At 45.8% G+C, this 26349-nt stretch overlaps 1 protein-coding gene across 1 annotated transcript in view; it reads left to right on the forward strand.

Moving 5' to 3' along the window:
- The window catches only part of PIK3C3 (phosphatidylinositol 3-kinase catalytic subunit type 3), an 855016-nt gene that overhangs the window by 529260 nt on the left and 299407 nt on the right, over nt 1–26349 (forward strand). Inside the window, exon 21 of the mRNA XM_085629033.1 lies at nt 6461–6535. Within this exon, the coding sequence (XP_085485159.1) occupies nt 6461–6535 (75 nt within the window). The remainder of the gene's footprint in view (nt 1–6460; nt 6536–26349) is intronic.

Below are 26349 nucleotides of genomic sequence, written 5' to 3' on the forward strand. Positions count from 1 at the left end.
AGGTCAATAATCCTACAGTCAACAACAAGCTTGTCAATGACAGACTGTAGGAAAGTAGGATCTGCTTTCATGGTTACCCCCAACTTTTGCTGCTGCTTTTCTGTTTTATAACTAGTCTGACTGGGATCCTGCCAATCAGGACCCTAGTCACTATGTTTTCTCCATAAATTTGACTGTGGTAAGTACTTTGGTATCTTAATTGGCTACTGGTGTACCCATGTAAGTCCCTAGTATATGGTACAAAGGTGCCCATGGCATTGGTACACCAGGGGTCTCCCATCACCTGCAGCATGTATTATGCCAACCATGAGAGACCACTCAAACTGTGACTACAGGCCTGCCATTGCAGCCAGTGAAAGTTGGTGCTAGCACCACTCATGACACAGATAAGTTTCCCTATTTCTGAGGTCACTGCACTATGTCACCCCTAGGACAGGCCGTTCAATCCTGAAGGCAGGGTGCTGTTATAAGTGTGAGGGTGCCCTGCATGAGCAGGACACCCCCTCCAAACCCCGGAGTTGATTCTCCAGGCTTTGTAAGTGTGGTCAGTCATTTTCATATATATAGTGGTCATGCATCTTTACGCGATAGCTAACTATATATTGGCTGTGCGGAACCTGCACATTTTTGGTATCAAACATGTTGGAATCGTACCCCAAGCTAGTGCTCCTGCTGACCCCAGACACGATTCTAACCACCTGCTGCTGAGCTGGAACAGTGGAAGGTAGAACAATAGGTTTCCTGCCACAGAGAGGTCTGACCACCTCCCAGACAGGACTTAGTGCATTGGGCTGTAGTGGGGGCGCTTGCCAGCGCCACCAGGCTGTTTTGAAGGGCACATTTGGTGCCCTCCTGGCATACTCCAGTTAGAACCAGTTCAGGGAACTCTTGGCTCCTGCTCTGGCGTGAAACTGGACAAAGGACATGGGAGTATCCTCCCCTCTGTCCAGACCCTCCTCTGGGAGGGACCCTTGAATCGTTCCAACCCTTTCCCTAGGGTACTTAAGGGCTTACCTGTGGGTGGCTTTTTAGATTCGTCATGGGACAAGATTCAACCCCGAAACCACTTCAACCGTCTGGGAACCTTGGATTTCCCTGGACTTCGCCTGGAACCGAGACTGCACCAAGGAAGACTCCTGCTGCTCCTGGTCTTGCTGTTCTTCTGGATTAGTGCAAGGTGCTTCACTTAAATAATTGTGTGCCATACACTAAGCCAGCCTCTTACATTGGTGTGCAGAAGTTGGGATTTAAGCCTGCACTCTTTCACCAGCTAATCTAGGTGTGGAATAAATGAAAAATCACCACTAGCATTAGGCACATATAAAATATTTCTGTAAGTTATACTGAACTTTTAGATTGGCTGTTAAGGGCCTAGCACAACCCTTTCTCCAATCTCTGGAAGTTTAGTTTCAGTAGGGTAGGTAGGTGCAACACCACAATACACCTAGTCACTATGTCTTTAATTGTGGAAACCAGTGGGTTCCAACCCTCTAGAAACAGTGGCTCTATGTTCCAGTAACTGAGAACCCTGTGTGCCTCTAGAAGACAAAAGACAGGGAGCAACCGTAACACTAAGCAACTCCGAGAGCTGCTTCTGCAGGATGACCTCCAGAATCCTGATAGGTCAGAAGGGCAGGAAAAAGTGCTTAGACGTGATCACAGACGCCGGAGGGGTTTTCCTTAATTTAAGATCATTAAGTATTTTGAAAATACACTTGGCTGGATTGCTGCTTGACTTAATTTCATTAGCAAAGTAGGTAGCCCGCTCAGATTGTATAGCCCTTAATTCCACTTCCAGTGTTTGGGGTTCCCTTTGTGAGGGTAGGGATAGACATTGTTGGTCCCTTAAACCCTCCAACAGCATCTAAACACAGTTACATCCTAGTGATGGTTGACCATGCCACTAGATATCCAGAGATTATTCCAATTAGGACCACTAGAGCTCATGCAGTGGCTAGGGCCCTTCTGAGAGTCTTTTCCAGAGTGGGGTTTCCTAAAGAGATCTTGACAGACCGAGATACAAACTTCATGTCTAGTTGCATCACTGCCATATGGAAAGAGTGTGGTGTATACTACAAGTTTACCACACCCTATCATCCACAGTGCAATGGGCTTGTTGAAAGGTTCAACAAACCCTCAAGGGTATGATCATGGGACTCCCAGAAAAGCTCAGGCGAGAATGGGATGTCTTGCCCCCCTGTCTTCTCTTTGCCTACAGAAAGGCTCCTCAGAAAGGGGTGGGCTACAGCCCGTTTGAACTTCTGTTTGGACATCCAGTGAGGGGTCCAAGTGTCTGGGTAAGGAGAGCTGGGAGCAGCTTCTCAAACCTCCTAAACAAGATATTTTAGACTATGTCCTTGGCCTGCCTCCACATATGGCTGAGTACACGAAGAAGGACAACGAAAACCTTGTTGCCAGCCAGGAGCTTCAGAAAGCTTTGCATGACCAAAAGGCTGTACTGACTGTTAACCAGCCAGGACAGAAAGTGTGGGTGTTGGAACCTGTGGCCCCAGCAGCTTTCCAAGACATGTGGAGTGGCCCCCACACCATCCCTGAGAAAAAAGGTGAGGGCACCTACTTGGTTGACCTAGGTACTCCTAAAAGTCCCCATAGGGTACTTCATGTGAACCGCCTAAAGCCTTATGTTGACAGGACTGGCATGAGCTTGCGCATTGCCACTGATGAGGGACAGAAGGAAGAGAGTGACCCTCTTCCTGATCTCCTCTATCAATACCCTATTGATGTGTCAGTTGATGGAGTAGCCTTGGCAGGCAGCCTCAATGACCAGCGGCAAGCTGATTGGAGGAAAATCCCATTTGTTTTCTCTGACTCACATTCAACCACCTGGTGTATTCATGAAGTGGACATAGGTGATAGTCTGCCTGTGAAAAATAACATCTACAGACAGCCAGACCATGTCATAGATTGCATTAGGACTGAGGTCCAAAAGATGCTGAAGTTGGGGGGTCATTGAGCCTTCAGAAAGACCTTGGGCTAGTCCAGTAGTCCTTGTGCCAAAACCTCACAACCAAGATGATAAGATGAGGTTTTATGCAAACTCCACACGCCTCAATGCAGCCACTGGGACTGATGCCCATCCAATTCCCAGGACAGATGAGTTAATTGATACTCTGGCCTCAGCCAAGTACCTTAGTACATATGGCTTGAATGCTGGCTACTGGCAAATCAGACTGTCTTAGGATGCCAAGCCAAAACAAAATGCATTTGCAACCCCTAGTGGGCATTATCAATTTATTGTAATGCCTTTTGGCTTGAAAAATACGCCTGCCACATTTCAGAGGTTGATGAATAAAGTCCTCACGGGTCTGGAAGCCTGTAGTGCAGCATATCTAGATGATATTGCTGTCTTTAGTTCCACCTGGGAGGGTCACCTGGTCCACCTCAGGAATGTTCTGGAGGCCCTGCAAAAGGCAGGCCTCACTATCAAGACCACAAAGTGCCAGATAAGGCAGAGCAAGGTTGTGTACTTGGGTCACTTGGTAGGTGGAGGCCAAGTTCAACCATTGGAGAGAAAAATCCAGACCATAATGGACTGGGTTTCTCCCACTACCCAGACTCAGGTCAAAGCATTCATGGGCCTGACTGGGTACTACAGGAGGTTTGTTAAGGGATATGGTTCCATAGTGACTCCCCATATTGATCTCACCTCCAAAAAGATGCCTAAGAAAGTTTGGTGGAGAGTTAGCTGTCAGAAGGCATTTGATGACCTGAAGAAGGCCATGTGCTGTGCTCCCATTCTGCAAAGTCCTGATTGCTCCAAAGCCGTCATTGCCCTGGCAGGTAATTCTGAGATAGGGGTAGGAGCTGTTCTATCACAACTTAATGCAGAGGGCCAGGACCTACCAGTAGCTTTTATAAGCAGAAGGTTGACTCCCAGCCTTGTTTGAAGCCATGAATTATTTAAGTAACTATCCCCCTAGTAAAGCCAGTAGACTAATTGTGGATGTGATAAAAAGGATCAGTCCTCTTTCTTGAATGCACTGCCTGCTGGCTGTTCCTATGCTGCAGTGTGTTCCTGGAGGAGCCGCCCCTTATTTCCTCTTTTAAAGAGTAATGGAAGTATGGAACTAGTGTTTCTGACTTCACTGAAGGTACCCGGGATACTTAACTAGGATTACAAGTATGATATTACTCTAATTTTGCTAATATAAAGTAATTTCATGTATATTTATGGTATGTTTTGTATGATTTATGGAAATCAGATGTAATTACTCGGAGGTTGTTAGTTAATTGAACAGTTATTTGCAAAGCCTTTGATATTTGTGCTTTCTATATTACATTTCTACCTTTGTTTACTTTTTTCATACACACTCTGTTGTTTGGGAGAACATCTACACTGGCACTGTTTAAGAACTAATTTTTACATCGAACAGTTTATATTTAAAAAAATTCATGAATACTTGTAATTATTTGCAAAACAGCTTGTGCCACTGTTCAGTTCTCAGGTTTGGAGATTATTTTGTGCTTTTTTCAGATGTGTATTACCCTTTAAATGATTAAAAGCATTTGACCCAGTGTATTTAACCACGGTGAGACTCTTTTGGACTCGTTCATAATTATCACAGTGGGCACCTCTTGGGCGTTTATGATATAAAAGTTTGAGTCTGCCTCCGGCATTCATAACTGTTTTTCTTTAATTGTGGTTCCCAAAATAGATTATTTTGCGTTAAATGGGCACTCAGATTGAAACCGGATGTTGCTGGAGGGCAGCCTGCGCGCGTGGCCTGCGGGGAGAGTCTGATTGAGATTTTCATGTCAGGCCGCTGTCGAGGCAGGCAGCCGCTGAAGCAGAGTCTGGAAATTCTCTCTTTTACTCTGATTTTGCAGACAACTAGTGCTGAGTGCTGTTGGCCTAACTGGTTAGTGCTAGCTCCTCAGGTCTGTGCTAGCTCCTCAGGTCTGTGCTAGCTCCTCAGGCCTGTGCTAGCTCTTCGCGTCTTTACTACCAGTACATCTAGAATTTCCGACTGACTAAAATGAAACGTTTGAATACAAGCAACATTAGTTTCAGGATTACAGTCCTAGACTTCAAATCAACAAAATGCCAGGGGATTAGTGGAAATGACATCATGTAGCCTTTGACCCTTGATAACATCGCAAGGGTGAGCCCTGTTTCCTGCTGAAGGCTTAGGAAACTACAAGAGTAGCAAGGGAGTACCAAACATAGCAACTAGACACCAAGGTCCCTATTATGTAAAGGGCGCACTTTCCCTGTTTACACCCGGCGCACCATAAAACAGGTGCGCCAGGCGCAAACAGGGAAAGCGCGCCCTATTACATGGAATGTGCTTCCCCCAGAGCAGCCACAAACTCCTGATGCCCTGGGGGCAACGCATTCATGTGAAAAACGGAGTGGCTGCTTTGAAGCCGCTCTGTGTTTTCACGGTGCAGGTGGCTCCCGCTTGCACTTTCAAAGGAGATTAGAGATCCCCTTGCAGGCGGGTGCAGTCAGTGACTGCACCCGCCTGCAAGGGGATGTCCCCTTTGCCCCACAAGGGGGCACACAGACAGAGCGCCCCCTGACAGCTTCTTTGCCTCTGCGCCCGTGTCTTTAATATGGCGCGGGCGCAGAGGCAAAGGGATTCCCTCATTTGCATGTGGCACGCCCCCATGCAAATGAGGGAACACCCCTTGCAGATAGCAAGGGGTGCTCCAGCGCTATCTGTATTACAGAAGGGTCTGCACAATCGTCTGCGGCCCCTTCTGTAATAACAAAGTGCCCCGGAAGGGTGGTGGGGGGGCAAACACCCGTTGTGCTCCCGGGGCACTCTCTCTAATACGGCCCCAGGAGTCTACCCTAATTGACGGCTTTATCACATCACCCCATTATAGTTCAAATGCCCTTCAAAGGTTTGCCTAAAGCCATCACTGTATTTGTTTACTTTACTTGGGAAGATGCCTGAGACCTCCAAATATATCTGTAAAATATTCACTTGAGCACAGTTTTACAGCAGTATTTTGAAGGAAAATTACTAGTTTTCATGTTTGGACAAGCAAGGTGGAGCTGGTCGCATGAGTGAAAGAGTCATTATCCAGCTTTTTCACTCGATGAAAATAAAGCCGGATGATGCTGGGGTTGGAACTTCCTGGACAAGTATAAAGGCAAATGCTTGTGTTTTAAACTGTTCATCAAGTTGCCACCTCTGCGGAAGCCTATTATATTTACCTTGCATCAGTCAATGAGACCAGAACCCATGATCAGACTAAATTAGGTAAAGGAACCATGCAGGTTTCCACCCGGAAGTGTACTTCTTGGTGAAAAGGTATCTTGGAAACAGGTTTAAAGTGATTACGTTTTGTGTATCAGAGCACTTGGGGCAAAAACAGTGATGTTTTTTATGAAAATGTTCTTTAATCCCTCTTATAACAGTTTCCTTATGTTCGTCTGCTGATGTAATTGCCACTGTAGTAATGTGTATATTTATTGTTCTCCTTGCAGCTGGATATTGCGTGATAACATACATCCTTGGGGTTGGAGACCGGCATCTGGATAACCTTTTGCTGACTAGGACAGGTATTTTACTAAATGTTAGGATTTTCTGTGTACCGTGTAAAATATGAATTATTTCGCTTGTCTAATGTGTCAGGTTGGTGATGCAGGGCATGCAGGGTGGTTCTGCCAAGGAAGTGACCAAGGCAAGAACAATCCCCCCTATCACATATAGTGAAACTAATTAAACTGATGTGGGGCTCTGATCAGAAAGAACAGTCTCATAATCTTCCTCTCAGGAGTATTCCTCCTAATATTATTGCACAAGAGTGACCAGCACACACAATTTTACTTCCCTATACATGTGACATACATCTTTTTGAGATATGGGTTGCACAAAATCAAAAAAAGATTCTGCTGCACACACGTGTTGCTGCTTGCGAAGGAGAAAGATTAGGATGCCAACGTAGGCTTGAATAAATTGGAATGCCAACATAGGCTTGAGACATATATCATGAGAAATTGGGACCTACAATATAAGGATAAATACGGATATAAGGATAAAGAGACGTAGCAGGTTCGCACATCTAGTGAGAACCAATAGAACGCGTGCAATTGGACATGACCAGCCTTAGATGATAGAATATTTAATTAAGCCTTGAAGAAGTCTCTTTTGAAGAGACAAAACACGTTGGCTACTTGAAAAATCTGATTTTATGAAAATTTGAATAAAGAAGTTTTCTAAAGAAATAGAAAGAATTTGTGGATGAATTTTGTGCAACCAATATCTTAAAAAAATGTATGTCTCATGTTTAGGAAAGTAACATTCTGTGTGCTGGTTCTGTAAGGATTTTGAATCTCCATGAGCATTTGTTCTTTATCATAAAAGCAATTGTTAGTTGTTGAACCTAATTTAGAACGCAGCAGTTTTTTTAAAAAGGAAATGGTATTACAAGAAATAATTTATGCTAACAGATTAGACGGAATATAAACACAAAAGATTTAATGATATGATTTTACTATGTCATTTTGTGAAGATGGTAGATGACTGTGTCCAGGCCCTTATGAAGTTCCAAATAAAGTTATTGCAGAAACGAAACACATGTTTGCACAAAGTATTGTAAAGCTCTCTGGTATGAGCAGTTTCTATGGAATAAACCTTTGAAGTCAGAAGAAACACACAGAGAAGGAAGTTGTGCTTTTTATTGTTAAGAAAATTTACTGTTAAGTCTAGTAATGATAAGAGCTAATCATTATGGAATTGTCTCTATGGACATTTGAACATATTTATGATATGGACAAATGTTTGCTTAGTCATGATTATGGATGATGGATATATTTATGCTTAAACTTGATTATTCAAGCTTTGGGATATTGAAACCCAGTAACCATCCCCATTACAGCAGCCAAAGATAGTGCATATGTGTTACATTATAGTCAGCAATTCTTTTTGAATTATGATAGTAGGAAGTCCGCCTTTTCTGTGTGGTAACCCCATATTTTTCACCTGTTGCTGGACCCTATACCTTTGCTGGCTTTAGAACACTGTGCACTGTACTCCTGTTAACCACTTAAAGCGGAATTCCTCCTAATTGTCCCACCCAAACATTCTCCCGAGATCGAATTATGGATGAAACAACGAACTGCTCTTAATTGCACACCACGCATTATAGATTCCTCAGGATCTCTGGGAATAACAATTGACAAGAACCTGAACATGCAGGAGCACATCATTTCAGCCGCAAAAGGAGCGAACTACTAAATGAACACTTTAAGGAAATTAAAGCCATTCCTCCCCCATGACGACTTGAAGGCTGCGGTTCAAGCAGTAGTTATTCCCATTCTGGACTATAGAAGTGGTACCCTTTATGGATTTCCTAGATCCAGGATGGCTCGTCTAAGGGGCTCTCTTAACTCTGTGGCAAGGATCATCACATTAACAAAAAGAAACAAACATATCCCTCCGGATCTAAAATCCCTAACTGGCTCCCATATGAGGCAAGAATACAGTTCAAAATTGCCTGCATGACCCATAAATCTGTATACTACAACGCCCCAAGGAACTTGGTACTAAAACTAGAGTTATCTGGTGAATGCAAATCCTTTATAAACACCAGCACCCTGTTGCTGAAACCACAGAAATTCCATAAAATGAAAACTTGCAGCAGAGCCTTACTGGGTTTTGCCCCAAGAATTTCTAACTCCCTACCCTCTGACATAAGACTGATCCCCTCAACTGCATCATCCAAAAGAAGTTTAAATGTTACTTTGGAACACATTTCTGTACTAGGTCACAAAATTTGACTCAGTGTCTACACCAATGACTATTATTCGAATGTTGGATCTTCTCTGTTGTCTAGTCGTCTTGCTCCTGAAGAGGTATCTTTGCTCATTTTATGAGCCTACGCGTTCTTTACCTCTCTTGATTATGCTGTTTCCTGCTTTCATATTTCTTACTTTCAATCATCTGTAAAGTGCTCTGATACTCTCACTGGTCATGTCTGTGCTATATAAAACTTTATAAATTAAATAATGCCTGCGCTCCCTTTTTGTCTTACGGTAGCTGAACACTCCTTTCAAGAAAAGCAGATCTCTCAACAAGGCCTGCCGACATGCATCCGAAAGAATATTTGTACCTACGGAGCATGTGGTTTATGTACCCTTAGCATAAAACTTTAAAATGTGACAATTGTAAGACTTTCACGGCGTCACCAAAACAGGCATCTTGCTTGTTCATTCGGGAGTGAAAAAAAACGATGCTGCCTCTTCTGGAGATGCACCTTCTTCTGGAGATGCACCCTCTTCTGGAGATGCGCCCTCTTCTGGAGATGCGCCCTCTTCTGGAGATGCGCCCTCTTCTGGAGATGCGCCCTCTTCTGGAGATGCGCCCTCTTCTAGAGATGCGCCCTCTTCTAGAGATGCGCCCTCTTCTTGAGATGCGCCCTCTTCTGAAGATACGCCCTCTTCTGGAGATGCCCCCCCTTCTGGAGATGCGCCCCCTTCTGGAGATGCGCCTCCTTCTGGAGATGCACCCAATTCTGGAGATGCTGCCTCTTCTGGAGATACGCCCTCTTCCATGGATGCTGCCTCTTCTGGAGATGAGATCTCTTCTGGAGATGCACCCCCTTCTAGAGATGCTGCCTCTTCTGGAGATGCACCTTCTTCTGGAGATGCGCCCTCTTCCATGGATGCGCCCTCTTCTGGAGATGCGCCCTCTTCTGGAGATGCGCCCTCTTCTGGAGATGCGCCCTCTTCTGGAGATGTGCCCCCTTCTGGAGATGCAGCCTCTTCTTGAGATGCACCCTCTTCTTGAGTTTCAAGTTTAAGTTTATTATGTTTTTGGCTCTCTTATGAGGGCCACATAAAGTACACACACAATTATGCAACATTACTTACAATAAAATCACCAAAAAAAAACGGATGAGAAGGTAATACATCATATTCTCTGGACAAGCAATCGTCTATTATTTCTCTATATATCATTTAATAAATATCTAAAAACCCTTTAAAAAAGTTAAAAATTTTAAAACAAAACATTTCATTTGGCGGACAATAAAGTGCATGGAAGAAGGTATTTACATTTAAAATTCCTAATTGTAAACAAATAGGTTTTAACCATTTATAACGCAATGAGCGTAAAGCGGGACAAATAAACAAGACGTGATTACGATCCTGTACAGTATTATAGCAAAGATTACATATTGGAGATACACCATACCATTTAGCTAAGAGGAGATTTAGTGGGAGCAAATCTTGTCTTAAAAGGTACCATAACCTACGGACTCTGTGGGGGATATTCCATGTAAGGTATTGTTGTGCCAGCATTGGTGTATATGTATTTAGAAGTAATTGCCTTTCTGTTTTTCCTTGTTGGGCAATCATATCCAATTTATAACTGAGTTCCCAAGATGCACTTTTTAATTTAGGCTTTAGTTCAGAGGGAGTAAGTAAAAACAAAGTGCTTACATCCAACTCTAACAGAGTTACTGCTTTTCTAAAGTTTTTTACTAACAGGGAAAACTCGTTAAAATTGCCCAGAAGCTCATTTTTAATGGCTTCCCGTAAGGAATCCGTTTTACCTCTAGCTAAGCAAGCTACCCACCTTACAAGGGCAATCAACCCCTGTACCCAACAGCTTCGGAGTCCGAATTCCAGTCTGCATGAGGATACAGTACAAGCTGTGTTGAAAGAAGCTATTCTTCTTAATATCTTTCCTTCCATTCTATGTAAAAATCCCCATGTTTTAACTCCACTAATTCTAACCCATACAGTAAAGTTGCGGGAATCTTTGCCCTAAATACATCCAAGAATAGTGAGAAATGTCTCTTCCCTGTAGCATTGTACAAGGAACATAACCCCATACCATGAGCTAATGCTTTACGCGAATTATGGTCTGTATGGGGTTTCTCACTTAGGTTTGCAGAGATTATTTTACCTAAGAAGGTATAGGTTTTAACCACCTCTAGTTTATGTCCGCCTATGGCCCATCTATAATTTTCAGACCTACATTTTTTCTTTCCGAAGATACACATGATTTTACTTTTTGAAGCATTAATCTTCATGTAATTTGCTTCTGCGAATTGATTTAATGCATGTAAGCGGTTAGACAAGCCCTTCGGGGTTAAATCTAATATGAGGATATCATCTGCATACATTAAAATTGATACTGATGATCCTCCAATTATCGGGGCTATCCCACCGCACACTGAAATGGAAGAAGGAAGGTCTGCCGTATAAAGTGAAAACAATATAGGGGCCAGTATGCACCCTTGTTTCAGCCCATTAGGAGAAGGGATAGATTGAGACAGACCTCTTTCTCCGCCTTGTAGTACCTTACACCACGTGTTCGAGTGAAGGGATTTTACAAGTTCAAGTAACTGAAACGGCATACCTAAAGTAGCAAGCTTTCTCCACAGCGTTGGACGGTCCACCTTATCGAACGCTGTGGAGAAATCAATAAATGCCGCATATAGTCCACCACCTCGAACACGTACGTATTTATCGACGATCACCTGCAATGCTGTTAAATTATCAAGTGTACCATGCTCTTTACGAAATCCAGTTTGTTCCAAGGGTAAAATGTCATTTAGTTCTATCCATTCAGTAATTAAAATCAAAAGACATTTAGCAAAAATGTTCCCTATAGAGTCCAATAGAGCTATTAGACGATAATTCCCAGGATTATCCCGCTCTCCCTTTTTAAATATAGGAATTAATATACTTCCCCTCCAAGAGTTAGGGACTGATCTCGATAGAAAGCCTGCCTGAAATACTGGAAGGAGAATCCTACTCCAGGAGGTGACATCTTGCTTTATTATTGACATGGGCAGCTCGTCTGGACCCATAGCTCCGGAAGCACACATACTCTTTATCACTAAAGCAATAGTTTTCTCAGACGGAAGCTCTATATTAGGCTGACTATTCGGGGCTAGGTCCCAGTTGTCATCCTCTACGCTATTAGGGGCATACAAACTAGATATAAATAATATCCAGACATCTTCAGCAATAGAGATGGGGATTGGGGAAGTTCTTACCCCACATCCTTTCCCTATTAGGGACCAAAATTCTCTAGATTTATTATAGGCCAATGCCTCTCTTAACCTAATCCAGAGAGAATCTTCTTTTTCTCTTTTTAATTTTGTTCTTAATCTAGCCCTCCTTCTTCTTAATAAGGCTAACCTATGCTCATTTTCCTTAGATCTGCTAAGGTACTGTTGCCTCACGAGTTTATTTATTTCCTTATTTAAAGGTATTAATATACTGGGAGGGAAATATGACTTCTTAGGATTTCTTAATTCTTAGCTGTCGTGGTGAGCTTTTTCTTAAAAATTTCAAAATATAAGAATTCCCTACCCTGCCATTCGTCTAATTCAAGTAAGGTTTGGGCAAGAATATTTTGTACATCTTTCATAGTGGAAGGGTCCCAGAAGCACCTTCCTGACTTACAATGAATAGAAACACCTTTATCAATTAAGGACCAGGAATCAGTATCTGGGGGATGTAATGAGACTGTTATATTATTCACATTATGGTCGCTCAAGCAGGATTGAGAGATCACCATGTCCTGAATATAAAAAAATGTATCATAATCCGTGATTACGTAATCCAGGATGGATTCACCCCTAAATGATTTATGTGTAAACTTAGCAGGAGTGTCAGAAGGCATCCTACCATTTACGATTAGCCCCTCTAAATAACTGAGTTCTTCAAGTAATATCTTTCCTCTTTTATTAGTTTTTATTTTACTAGGAAAGATTGCTTGGGGTATATTATATGCTTCTTCCTTAAATTTACTTCTAAACATATCTATACTGGAAGTGGACACTTTGCTATTTAGGTCACCCATAAGCAAGATATGCGGAGGCTGATCAAGCTCTAATAATTGTTTTACATATGAAAACATTCGCTTCAGGACGATATTAAAAATATCTTCAGGTGGTATATATGCATTTAGAATTACAAGAGAAGTCCGTCTACCTGCAGGCGCTAGATTATTGATAGTTATTGATTGAAAAAGATTACTAGTGTCCTTATAATGGGAAAATTGCCATTGTAATGAATTTGATAAAAAACAGGCTATTCCACCTTTCGCATGACCTTTTTTTGAGGGTAAGGCGGCGGCCTCAAAGACAAAATAGTCTTTCCCCCTATAAAGAAAATCTTTACACCATGTTTCCTGAATACATAGCACATCTGCATTCAAAGAGAATAGATAATCAAACTTCTCTGGACAATTATAAAATCCTGCTGCATTCCAGGATATGATTTTTAATTGTCTGTTAAAGATGTAGAAGCGGTGTTAAATTATTTGATATATTATTAGATAAAACTCCTGGAAGCCAATTCCAGTGTTGATTATCTTCTGTTAAGGGAGTAACCAAATTCTCAGGGGGAGAAAGTACCTGAGAAACCATACGCTTTCCTCTATAGACCTGTATCTTTAGATCTTTTATATGGATGGTCGGGTCTTCTTGCCGTAAACCCAACTCTGAAACTCCTTTTCTAAAGAACGTATGCTTTCCATTATTAAAAAAGGGTAGCACGTCAATCCCTCTACGTTGGAATGTTTCCGCTTGTTGAAGGACAAGATTAGCAATTATTTTTGAACAAAATGTTACCCTTACTCGTGACCCATTTTCAAACCTTATTACTGAAACCAAATCAATATCACTTGACAAAATAAGTTTTAAGCTTTCAATTTCCTTGAAGGAATTGAGCAACCAAGATCTGTTCATATTAAGGTCTGAATCAAATAAGGGAAGAAAATCCAGTGACAGGGTATCCACACATGGATTAGAAGTTTTTAGTGGTACAGTAGTTAAATTTGAGGTCACATGAGCTGAAGGCCAAAAAGTAGATGCCGATGGATTAAGTACCCTTATTACAGTAGGCATTTTTCTTGTAACTTCATCCATTGGTACCAGAGGCTCTATCCCACCAACCTCGGAACATAGGACTCCCCCATTCATAGTATTGACATCAAGGGGACCATCGACTATAGGGTTGGTGAGACAACCAGCAACCTCTATAGAGGAAGTATCCATTAATAAACTATCTGGAGTTTCTATAACATCAGGTACATCTGAATTTACATGCTTTTGAAAAATAATTTGCCTCTGTCTTTTCTTCTTATATTTGCGAACAGGTTTCCTATTTTTCCCTTTGTTCTTTCTACTTTTTTCTATTACTGTCCCCGTAGTCACTACGGATCCTTCAGGTTCTTTTTTATCCTGAATAAAAATGGGAAAAAGTTTGTTTCCAGCGGTTGGATTAACCACTGCCAACTGTTCTTCCTTCAAAATCGGATCCAACTCTTTCCTCAAATTTAAAGAAAGTGGAGTAGGAGTCATTGAGGGCTCATGAATGTCTGCTTTTACTGACATCCCCACTGGTACATTTAATGGAATATTACTATCAGGTACATTCTGGACAACGGGTTCGGTGGGGAAAATAGACCCGTTCACAGCATTTTTAACAATTAATACTTTCAATATTTCAGTAACTGAGTCCAGAATACAGTCAGAGCTCCCAACAAATGTACCCAATAAACCTAATATGGAGGTCAATAAATGTTCAAGTGCTATCAGAGATTCAGAAATTGGTTTTTCATTTTTTATATATTCAGGTGCAGTGAGAGAGCAGATACCAGATAAATTGAATTGCGGAGATTTCAAATCACTATGCAATGAAAGAATGTCATTAGATGTTATAGAAGGAGTGCTACTATATAACAATAATCCTGATGGCGTTGCTCCATTTAAGGTAATACTAGGATCAGGCTGTTTCAAGATTCTCTCGCCCATATAGCGACCACACAACTCTAGATCAATACTAGACGGAATAGAGATTTCTTTTATATCCACCTCCTGATTTTCTGTATCCTTAAGAGTGTTAAACTGAAAACCTTTCGAATCTGCTTTCATAAGGTCAGAATTGACTCCTTTAGATAAACATACTGGGATGTCTACATCTTTAGTCAGGAATGTGGTGGAAGAGTCTTTTTCCGTGGTTAACACAGGGTTAGTATCGGTCACTACTTCTAACTGCGGTTCCGTCGTAGTTATCATCTCATCGTCAGTGATGACTGGAACTTCCGTATATTTGTCCTTTGGTTTTTCCCATAATTTCAACAACTGCATCTGCCCCTTAAATTGTAAGCTATGTTCAAATTTATTCCTCATGGGGTTGGATCTGGTTTTTATGCATGACCTCCCCCCTAGGACTCTTCCAGAGCGTAGTTTTTTTGCTGTCATTTTATATGCAAAAAGAGTAAGAACAGAGACTATCAATAAACGAATAAATAAACCAATAATAAAATAAGAATCAACAGACAGAAGAAAGTATATATGCGGCCAGTCAATAGTTGTATCACCCTCACCGTTTTCTCGCTTTCAATAACTGTCACGATGTACATGCGATGAACATAAATATGAAGATAACAGGGCCCTGCCCGGCCAACCTCGGCCACTAAGGGCCACAGAGGGCCCGCCCTTTGCCCGAGCTTAGCCCGGCGCCGCCCGCGCGCGATCCCGCGATGCGGGGGGCGCTGATATTTTTCAAGCGCCTTCTGGCGCGAAACGCTGGGTGTCCGCCTCCGCCTCCGGAAGGCACAGCAGAGGAGCCTGGGTCCTGTAGTCCAGGAGAGGCTCCGCACACAGCAGACAGAACGGACCAGTCCTCTAGAAGCGCCACAGGTAAGATGCACACCGCCAACTGTAGCAATGAAATCGGCGAGTTAAGAAACCCGCTCTGCCGGGGGCGCTGATATTTTTCAAGCGCCTTCTGGCGCGAATCGCTGGGTGTCCGCCTCCGCCTCCGGAAGGCACAGCAGAGGAGCCTGGGTCCTGTAGTCCAGGAGAGGCTCCGCACACAGCAGACAGAACGGACCAGTCCTCTAGAAGCGCCACAGGTAAGATGCACACCGCCAACTGTAGCAATGAAATCGGCGAGTTAAGAAACCCGCTCTGCCGGGGGCGCTGATATTTTTCATGCACCTTCTGGCGCGAAACGCTGGGTGTCCGCCTCCGGAAGGCACAGCAGAGGAGCCTGGGTCCTGTAGTCCAAGAGAGGCTCCGCACACAGCAGACAGAACGGACCAGTCCCCTAGAAGCGCCACAGGTAAGATGCACACCGCCAACTGTAGCAATGAAATCGTCGAGTTAAGAAACCCCTCTTCTTGAGATGCCCCCCTTCTGGAGATGCCTCTTTTTGAGATGCGCCCTCTTCTTGAGATGCTGCCTCTTCTTGAGATGCACCCTCTTCTGGAGATGCGCCCTCTTCGATGGATGCTGGCTCTTCTGGAGATGCACCCCCTTCTGGAGATGCACCCCCTTCTGGGGATGCACCCCCTTCTGGAGGTGCTGCCTCTTCTGGAGATGCGCCCTCTTCTGGAGATGCGCCCTCTGCTGGAGATGCTGCCTCTTCTAGAGATGCTCCCTCTTCTGGAGATGTGCCCTCTTCCATGGATGCTGCCTCTTCTGGAGATGTGATCTCTTCTGGAGATGCGCCCCCTTCTGGAGCTGACTCTTCTAGAGATGCACCTTCTTCTGGAGATGCACCTTCTTCTGGAGATGCGCCCTCTTCTGGAGATGCGCCCTCTTCTGGAGATGCGCCCTCTTCTGGAGATGCTGCCTCTTCTAGAGATGCGCCCTCTTCTGGAGATGCGCCCTCTTCCATGGATGCTGCCTCTTCTGGAGATGTGATCTCTTCTTGAGATGTGCCCCCTTCTGGAGCTGACTCTTCTAGAGATGCACTTTCTTCTGGAGATGCACCTTCTTCTGGAGATGCGCCCTCTTCTGGAGATGCACCTTCTTCTGGAGATGCACCTTCTTCTGGAGATTCTGCCTCCTCTGGAAATGCGCCCTCTTCTGGAGATGCGCCCTCTGCAATGGTTGCTACATGCAAAGAGCTCCCTCTGCACTCCACCAAAATGTAAGGACCAGATGATGCCACCATTGGATCTTTCTAAAGAGGCACCAAACATATGAGCTTTTTAGGAGAACATGTGCCTTCCAGTGCTAGCATCCCCTCTAAGTCATTGAAAATAAAGCATTTTGATGAGTCCACGGCCAGATCTGTGCAGAAATGTGATTGTTATAGGTTATTGCCCACTTTCTAGATTAAACTAATGCGTAACTCTGAAAAGGTGGGCTGTCCCCTTAGGCAGCAGGGAAGGCCCCCTGTTTGGTAGTCCGTCTATCAGCACCTTCTTCACCATTGGAACCTACAGCCACGGGCCTCTCACTGAGTGCTGATCCCCTGACGTCACCGCCCTGTCCTCCCACCTTCAGTGTCTACGACACTGATGGCGGACAGTGCTGGAGCCCCTGAAAGCCGGTTTCTGAAAGCCCCGGACCGCTCTTGGTGCCTCTGTCACTTTCCCGAGGCCCCGAGATTGATTGAAGCCGGCATGGGGAGACTTCAAGAGGGGGGAAAAGAGAGGATGGGGGGGTAGAGAGAAAGCAACCAGAGAGCGAGAAAGAGAGCGAATGATGGGAAGAGAGAGATTGTGCGAGGAGACGAAGGGAGCGGGCTGCTTGGAGCGTTTGTTGCCAGGGCTCCCTGTGCTTCCCCAGTCTGTCCCTTATGATGACGTTAGTTGCTCGACAGGTCATGTCAGCATGATCTTTGCTGTCTGTTCTGTCAGTGGTTTTACGACCTTACTCCTTGTTGGAGGCACCAGAGCTGAACAGCTCAGCATGCACTGGACAGCCAGGGGACGGCAGTTCGGAATTCTCTAGAAGTCCTGTCACACTCGCGTCATCAGAATCCTTCTTCACTGAGGTTCACATCACAACTGCCAGTCCAGCTCCTCGATACCCGAAGATAGATGCCGAGACGTGCACTCGGCGCTAGCCTGTAGTCCAGGCCAACCAAACATGGTATATCAGCTAGGAGACGAGGGTGTTTGAAGAACCCACCCCTGCCGTTCTGAGGCCTCACGCCCGGTATGCGCCCCAAAGCACCATCACTCGTAGCACTACCGACCATGTTATGACCCTGAGTCAGGGGTCTCCAAACGGGGGGCGCCTCGTTTACTTCCGGAACCCGCTATTGTGTATGATTGTGTGCCTAATTTATAGTAATGTGGCGAAACGTGCTGGCGGTATTAATGTCATTCTGTGCACGTTATTGTCGCAGTTTTTATTAACTATTGCGCTCCCTTTGGCCGCCACCCAGAAATTGGTGGTGAGACTGACAACATGAGGCGCGCCCGTGAAATGAGTGTTCCACCCTCATCATTCGTAGGTTTTACACGGGTGTAGTAAAGCCAGGATTTAAATCGCTGTTGCAGGGTCATTTAGAACCGCGACCTCCCACACACCTGCCAACTTGAAGAACGTCAGTGTGAAGAGGGGGCGGGGCCTTGAAGGGCGCAGGGCTTCGTGCCGAGAAGTACTTATGAGGCACGTTTCAACCCCACCCCGCCCCCAAGTCCCCTCTTCCTCCTTCCAACCCCACCCCCAAAAAATGAGTGAGGCTGCTGCCGATGTCCTGGGGTGTTTTTTCACACCCCTTAACGGAAGTTGGCAGTTTAAAACCTGGAAAACCACTTATTTAAAGATGTTTTGAGCTCGTTTTCTCTGCCACCGTGTGATATCGGCTCCTCACGTCCCCGGGTGAGCGGGTGATGGCTGCCGATATCGCGTGTCACACTGTGTCACCTTGTGAGTGGGCAGGTATGCTACCACGAGGCGCACAACCTACCCGGATTTGCGCTGCGCCAGTTTTGTTTTGCCATTAATACGTTTTACCGATTAAATGGTGAACAGCCCACGCAGCGGTATGTGTGTCTCTTTCTGCGGTAGCGGGTATCTCCTTTAACGCTGGTTTGCACAGCCATTTACCACAGATAGAAACTGGAAAAGGATTGGCAAACACAGGGTGAGTGCAATTAGGGCTCGTCTCCTAATCAACACAAGTATGCAAATTGGGTTCGTTTGTAAATTGTGTTTGCACCGATTTTAACACGATCACTTTCGTTCAAACCTCGTTAGAGTACTTCCATGATTATATTCCCTCCCAGACTCACCGTAAAACGAATGTAAATGGTGCAGCAGAGGGCGCTGTGTAACCATCAAACACACCGTAGAAGCGCAAGTCCCTGGATCGATGTGCTACAAAGCCAGGAATCGACCCGGAGAGCTCCGATGGCGAGGTTTCCTGGCGCCTGTTCTGCTCTGCTAAGTGAACACTGGGCGCTTTGGTTTTCCAGGAGCTACAATTCTTCGTTTTTAATTACATACCTTGTAAATATTCTTACGCTACATGATGCCAGGACATGGCTTCGCAGAGCGTCTTGCTCGTTTAGAAAGGAAGGGTGTGGGGACTGCCATCAGGCGTGCAACACCCATTGGACTCACAGGGCTTCAGCTCCCCCCGTCGTGTGTGGCAGCCCAAGATGAGACAGCTTCCCGGCGCGCACACAGCCGCACCCGACCACTTCACAGGTCTTTAAAAGACCATTTGCATGTTAATGAGGCCTCGCTGTTGTTTCGCTCCTTCTAAGAGCCCCTGCAGCTCCACTCTGCCTATGGCTTAAAAGATTCAGCCCCCCCCCCCGAAATTTTTTCTTAGCTGTGGGCCGCTTATTTGGGCAGCCTGGGGGCTGATTTGTACAGTGTTTTCTTCGGATGACGCCAGCGGCCCAGTGGGTGCCTGAGTGGCCTTTCTGGAGGAAGATGGGCGTCAATTACCTCCCTATTATCAATGGCAGAGGCGTCACTTCCTTTCTCTCCCCGAGCAAGCCCATGAATGTGTGCATATTGAGTGGGGGCAGGAGCATAAGTGGCCTCACTTGTTTTTCAGGTGTTCACAAGTGTGAAATAATCTGTGCATTTCTTTTTATTTAAATAAAGTTAAGAAAACATGCCTCTGTCAGAGACCCTCCCACCCCTTCTTTAAAAAAAACTTCGCCAAAGCAGTGCTTTGCGGAAAGGCAATATGCAAATGTGGAAAAACAACAGTTGATGGACAGAATTCAGAACAATATCATACATTCACCCCAGTACAGAGATCTGGGCCCAAATCCTTAATTTTTTTGCTCACCATGCCATTCCAGTTTGGACCCAGCCATATGCAAATCAGTCTTGACCCTGTGCCTCATGGGAACAGTCCAGCCCGAACTGCCAAGTCAGGTCCTCCCTGGACTGGAAACAAGCATCCTAGGACCGGTTTCGGGGTTTCACCCCTCTTCAGCCAGGATAGGTTGATTCCAGTGGCATGGAGAGCACAGGACTCACGTCTGAGCATACCCTCCCTGTGTGTTTTAATATGCAAATGTGGGCCACTTTTTTTTATGTACCTCGGCCGAGTTTCGATCCCAACCCAACCCTGATTGTGCTACTCATACCAGTGTAGGGAGGCACAGTGCTTTACATCATACACTCACTTTACAGAGACAATGAATCATGCATGTGTAAATCAGTCTGTAGGAAATGTTACATAAGAAATGAGGATTAAAAGTTGTAGGACTCGTGTCATCTATACTAGTAGGCAGATGAGGCTGTGGACTGGATCTTGCTAGAGGGAATTGCGGGAACAAACAGGGACGGCTTAAGTTCGTAGTCCTGGTGTACCCTACCTGAAACCACCAGCTCAAATTAATCATTGGCTATGGGTAATTGGTGTGACCCCCATGTGAAGATGTGAGAAGGGGGTTCTGACCATCTGAGCCACCCGGATTTTTTTGCTTTTTGTATCACCTGATTTCTGACCTTTTACTGTGGGAGAGCCTCATAACCTGGGACTCGCCTACTGTAAACTCATAGTACAGTTGACTGCGTGTGTTTTCCGCCAGTGTCCACCTTACAAGATAAGGCCGCTGCGACGCAGCCAGGACAAGGGGCACTGGGCTGGTTACCTGTGGACACGGGTGCCCACGGGTGCACACGTGTGCCAACGTGTAAGGGCTGCACGAGGGAGATTCCTGTCATGTTCAGCTTAGGGGCTGTGTACAGGTAACCTGACCCAGTAAGGACTATGCTGAGTTGAGTGGTGACCTGGATTAGGCCATATAATGGCATTGTACACATGAAGGTGATTGTCAGTGTGCTTTACTGTTTGACTGTAGGAACACTCCACTATACGTCTATGGGAAAGGCTGCCTTCAGTTGACATGGGCCTAAGAACTCCAAACACTCATGAAAGTACACTGTAAATTGTGTGAAAAGAACCATTCTGCTATGTCAAAAAGCATATCTGTACTGTTTATGGGTCACCAAGAAATGTCATATTTCTCTGACTTAGCTCAGAACCAAAGCCCAGGCCTTGTGTGATCCTGCCAGACTCAATTAATATCCTTCCTCCCCAAGCTGTAGCATCAGCAGCCTAGCCCTTCATGGCAAGCATTCCACAGGGCTGAGGTCTTCTCTTCAGGAGGGAGAGATGGGGTGAAGATGCTCGGCATTAATCAGCCAGCTGTGCCCCGGTGCCAGGCTGGGGCTGTGATGTTAGCGAGTGGGGAACGTGGGATTTTCAGAGACCATATGGTATGGGATCTCTGGACGATGCCATATTGAAGTATCCCAGAGGCATGAGCAGGAAGGTTGAAACAGGGGCAGAGAGGTGATGGGGCACTGCAGGATAGGCCAAAGGTGCATTCCTGCCACCATCCTCCACCCCTCCTTAAAAGGTCTTGCACAAGAAAGAGAGCTCTCTCTGAGATGTGCTTTGGCTGAGGAACACAGGGACTGGAGGTTGACGCCATGGAAAGTTGGAAGGAGGAATCCCCTGACTATCAACACAACTCTGAGTGACTCCAGGACCAGTGAGGGAAAGCCTGGGTTTCAGTGCAGGGGAGAGAAGCCCAGAAGAGGAAACTAGGTGAAAGGTTGGCGCAGGGAGCCAGTAAAACCACCTCCCTGCTGAGGTTGTCCTCTTGGAGGCCATGAGGCTGAAAGAAAGTGCTCCAGGTGGGTAGGGCTGGGCACCAGGAGCGCAAAGAGTCCATGATCGTCAAAATGGGCCTAACGGGGCCCGAGATCTTCCCCAGTAAAGGTAGGCAACTGTTGACCTCTGCAGATCTGACAATGAAGCAAGTGGGGCTGTGCTGTTGGTTGCTCAAGTGTCCCCGGGATGGGTCAGGTCCTGGGGGCTGGCCCCAGGAGAAGGCTAAGTCAGGGAGCACCATCACACTCACCGTGAAGCAGCCCAGGGGACTGGGATCCCGTCGGGGAGCACCTTTGTACTCCCTGTGAAGCGGCCCAGGATCCCATCCCTGGGCACCGACATCACAGAAAAGCCGGGGAGAGCCTTCTCTTTCCCTGTAAAGATGCCCGGGGGCCCAGGAACCGGTCCCTGGGCCCCAACAAAGACACATAACTCAGGAAGCGCCGCCACACCCTTGTAAAGATGCATTGGGTTCCCTGGGACCCAAGAAGAGTAGGGGGGAGTGCGCTGTGCTTACCCCATATGGCCGATGGCCTCACCACACACATCTGTCTGCTGGAGTGGGCAGACCAGAAGAGACGGGCCGGCTCCGGTGACAGCACGCAAGTGTGCTGGCCGGGCGAGGGGTCAGAGAGAGCAGCCAGGGGTGAGCTCCTTGAGGTGCTCTCCATGGTGCCACGGGCATGCGGGTTCCCGGGTGGAACCGGGCACCCTGCGACTGGAAGCCGCAGCGCGAGACTGCACGATACGGAGAACAAAAAGGCACAGCAGCTCTCCCCCAGAACAGCCGGGGAGCCGCTGCTACGATATGCACGCTCCTGGGGGAGCACCCCATAATGCTCTGCAGGGCCTGGCCGCATTTTCCTAGGAAAATGGTTTGTTTTCGGCGTGTGATGATCCCCAGAGGATGGTGTCACCACCATACCACCATAATGAAGCAAAGGTGCAGGGGGGGAGGACGCAGACTCTCCCCTAAAAGAATTGGAGAGTTCCCACCATAAGCCTCTGGGGACTTGAAAAGGATAACGGTTTTGTTAAATTGCGAATCTTCCCAGGTGCTGGAACTCGTGTTCTACAGTGTGGAGGATCATCTCCTCTAGAAACAAGGACTATGGCTGCAAGGCTTGTGGCCGGAGTTGGTCCAATGGGAGTATTCATGTTGTGAGACACCCCCTAGGGGTAGAAGATGGTTATTGCACACATGTGCAGTTACAAAAATGATGCATTTGCCATAGTCTTTAGAATGTAATTTCTCAATGCGGCTCATATGCAATATGTTTTTAATGTGATATCTCAACGTTGCAAGCACCCTTTGGGGGGGTAGGAATTATAATTGCGTGGTGGATCACTGTGGTGCCCTCTAGGGGGTGTGATTGAACTTCGTTATTCATGTTATCATTTATGATCAGTGCCCCACACTCTCAGGCATGTGTAGTTCTAGCTTTATGCTCGTAAATGCTTTAATTGAATAATCAGACTGTCAGCCACTGTGATTGAAGTTGGTATGCTTTATTGCCAGTAGTAGGTGCTCACTGTCAGGGTTATAGGTAAATATTTCATTTATTCCCCTAATGAAAGGCTTGTTGAACTAGTGAGGCGGGCAGCCACTCACTTTGTGCCAGTGCTAAGGGCCCTCACTCCAAGTTATGGTCAACCCATGACATTTAGGGACAAGATAATGTTTACACATGTGAGTGGTAGGACTAGACACCCCTCCTGTGGGAGGGTGGGAATGTTTAAGCAATGTCATCAAGAAGTATTTTCATCAGCTTATGTATATTTGTTAATTATTGCATAGTATTGAGTAGCGTGTGTGTAATAAATGTACTAATACTTTTTGTAAAGAAAAGCACAGACTGGACAGTCATTATTGAGTGTTATTATTGTGTATCTGTGAATGGTGATTACTAGTCTACACCACCTCCCTCTAGAGTAGGCCTTAGACTGCTCTGCAACGTTAACCTATGAGAGTCAAGCGCTACAATGGGGTGTTTTGGTTACCAGTGAAGGACAAATGTAGACCCTTTACTTGCGAAGGCCACACAACTAATGCCTCGTTTTTTCAACAGAATGGTACTAATGGCTCTGGTATTTGTTTACTCAATTGGGTACATTCTGTTTTGTTTTGAAAATATGGAAAACCCTATTGAAAAGTTCTATATTAAAAATGGTATTCATTGGCCTAGGGCTCAATGGGCCCCCGTTCGCTGCAGGGGCCTGCGTTAGGCTGACGCCCACCATCCACTACTGGGACCGCTGCAGGTGTAAGCGCTCGAGCGCAGGACTGAAGACTCACTCTGCTCCCCCACCCCCTCAGTGGCAAGCACAAGACACTGCATGCCAAGTGTTACGAACAGTCAGGAACCTTATTGGCTAGTAAAAGAGGAGAGGATGAAGAGGATATCCAGCTCAAGAGGAGGAATGCATTAGGGCATAGGAGAACCCTTATGAACCTCTGAATAGCAAAGAATAGGAGAAAAGAGTCAGTGAATAAACACACTCTAAAGAACTGATAACCCCGACAGAGAGAACAATAACAAGATAGGAAATAGTAAGTGTGGTTTACACTGGATTCTAACCAACACCAATCACCACACTGCCAAACATGCAAAGAGCATCACAGATGGCCAGCAAGACAGAGAAGAAAATCCAGCTAAGCCCAGAGGAGGGGTTGCTCTCCCTAGATCAATCTGGAGATACCCAGGCTCTGGGCCCGCCTAGCACATAATGTAGTGGCAGCACTGTCACCAGTCAGCAAACAGACTATGTCAGACATGGGTTGGGTGACTGAACAACTATTTCCATGCCACTCATGAGACTGATGGCATCGGGAAGTATAGATGTTGCTCCACTTGACGGACGAAGTCTACATACTGTTTGAAAACTTCCCAAAATGGCTGGAGAGAACAACTCTGATGGCACGGTGACCATCTTAAATGCCCACGTCGACCCTCAAGTAAACCCTGGCCATGACAAATTTAAGCTGCAACAAAGGGAACTGGAGTGAATTGACTGCATCCATGCACGCATATTTGAATTAGCCAGTAGCGGCACTAGTGACGACCCAATAAAGGAAGTCAAAGCACAGATCATTCAGGTGTGAAGGCATTCTGTACTAAGGTGAATGATCCTGCGAGAACTTAATATGAGACTGGATGCCTCACTTATACTAGCCAGATGAGCCAGATTGAAACCGCCCTAGAAAAGGTCACAATCAAGCCAGACTGTGGCCTACTACCATGAGTGAAGGAAGAAACAATTGAAGCTATACACAAGAGAAACCCCAATCGGTTGTCATGTGCAGCTAAAGGCAAGAACAACCACAAACTAATGTGAAAACTGCACCATTCTTAGCACAAGGAAAAACCTGCTTAAGAAGTGGGAAGATGGTCGCTGGAAAACATGGCGGCCGCTAGCTAGAGCGGCTCGCACGCTCCTACCGGTCTTCCGCGATTTCCACCGCTGCTATGCTTCGCTGACCAACACACGGCTTGGGTGAGAGTGTAAGGCATCACGGGCTTAGCAGGCTGCTACTACCGTCCCCATTGCTGCCGTCCCGGTAAATGTGTAAACCGGCGACTCTACCTGCTTCTGCTCCGGCTCGCGTCCTTCTCCCAAGTTGGGGGAGAGCAGCCGTGGAGTTTAGGCGCGGCCGTGCGGCCGCTGCTCGCAGTGCACACACTGCGTCTTCTCTCGGCGGAAGAGCGGGAGGAGAGAACCCGACGCCGAGGGATAACGTCCTGCGAAGGTTTCGCCTTGTCACCGATCCGTCGGAGCTGGAGACTGATCAACTGGCAGCGGACTTGGCTGATTTGGCTGACTTGGCAGACTTGGAGGCATCAGGGGTTTGTGAAGCTCCTGCCCCAGGTGAAAGTAAGGCATCTGTTCTTACCAGGGGGCAGAATGAGATAGGTTATGATAAAAACTACAGTAATACCTTTAACTCTAGTCTATGTGCTACAAGAAGTAAGACTAAGAGTCGGGACAAGGAGCTTAGGCTGGAACACAGTAAACTACAACTCCCAGAGTGCACCTGGAGAGAGGCTGTAAAGTCAAGGTTGGAACATAAAAAAAGTTTGGGCGTCTCTAAGGGGGGCCCTACCAAAGAAGTTATTAAACATACTGGACAAAAAAAAGCAAAAGATAGGAATTTGAACGCTCCAGGGGTTATAGCTCCCTCATTGCGCTCATACTTTAAAGCACTACCCCAGGTATTGTAGATTACGCAGGATATGGCCGTATCTAGGGGAGAAATGTCTCATAATGGGAAACAACAGCTTACACTAAACGCCACCCCAAGTTTAATCTCCTCTCCCAGTCTCCCCACTAATGAGACGACGTCTGAGGGCCCCTCAGAAACTACTTCCCCAGGCTCGGGTGTGGTTACGACCGCGGGAACGGCAGAAATTGTTACCCTAAATGACCCTTCTATTCAACAAGTCAAGTCGCTAAATGGAGGGGTATTAAACCCAGTTGTGCTAGAAAAAACGACAGTGGAGGAGTCTGAG

The sequence above is a fragment of the Triturus cristatus genome, chromosome 2_1 (assembly GCF_964204655.1).
Source record: "Triturus cristatus chromosome 2_1, aTriCri1.1, whole genome shotgun sequence".
In the NCBI taxonomy this organism is placed as follows: Eukaryota; Metazoa; Chordata; class Amphibia; order Caudata; family Salamandridae; genus Triturus; species Triturus cristatus.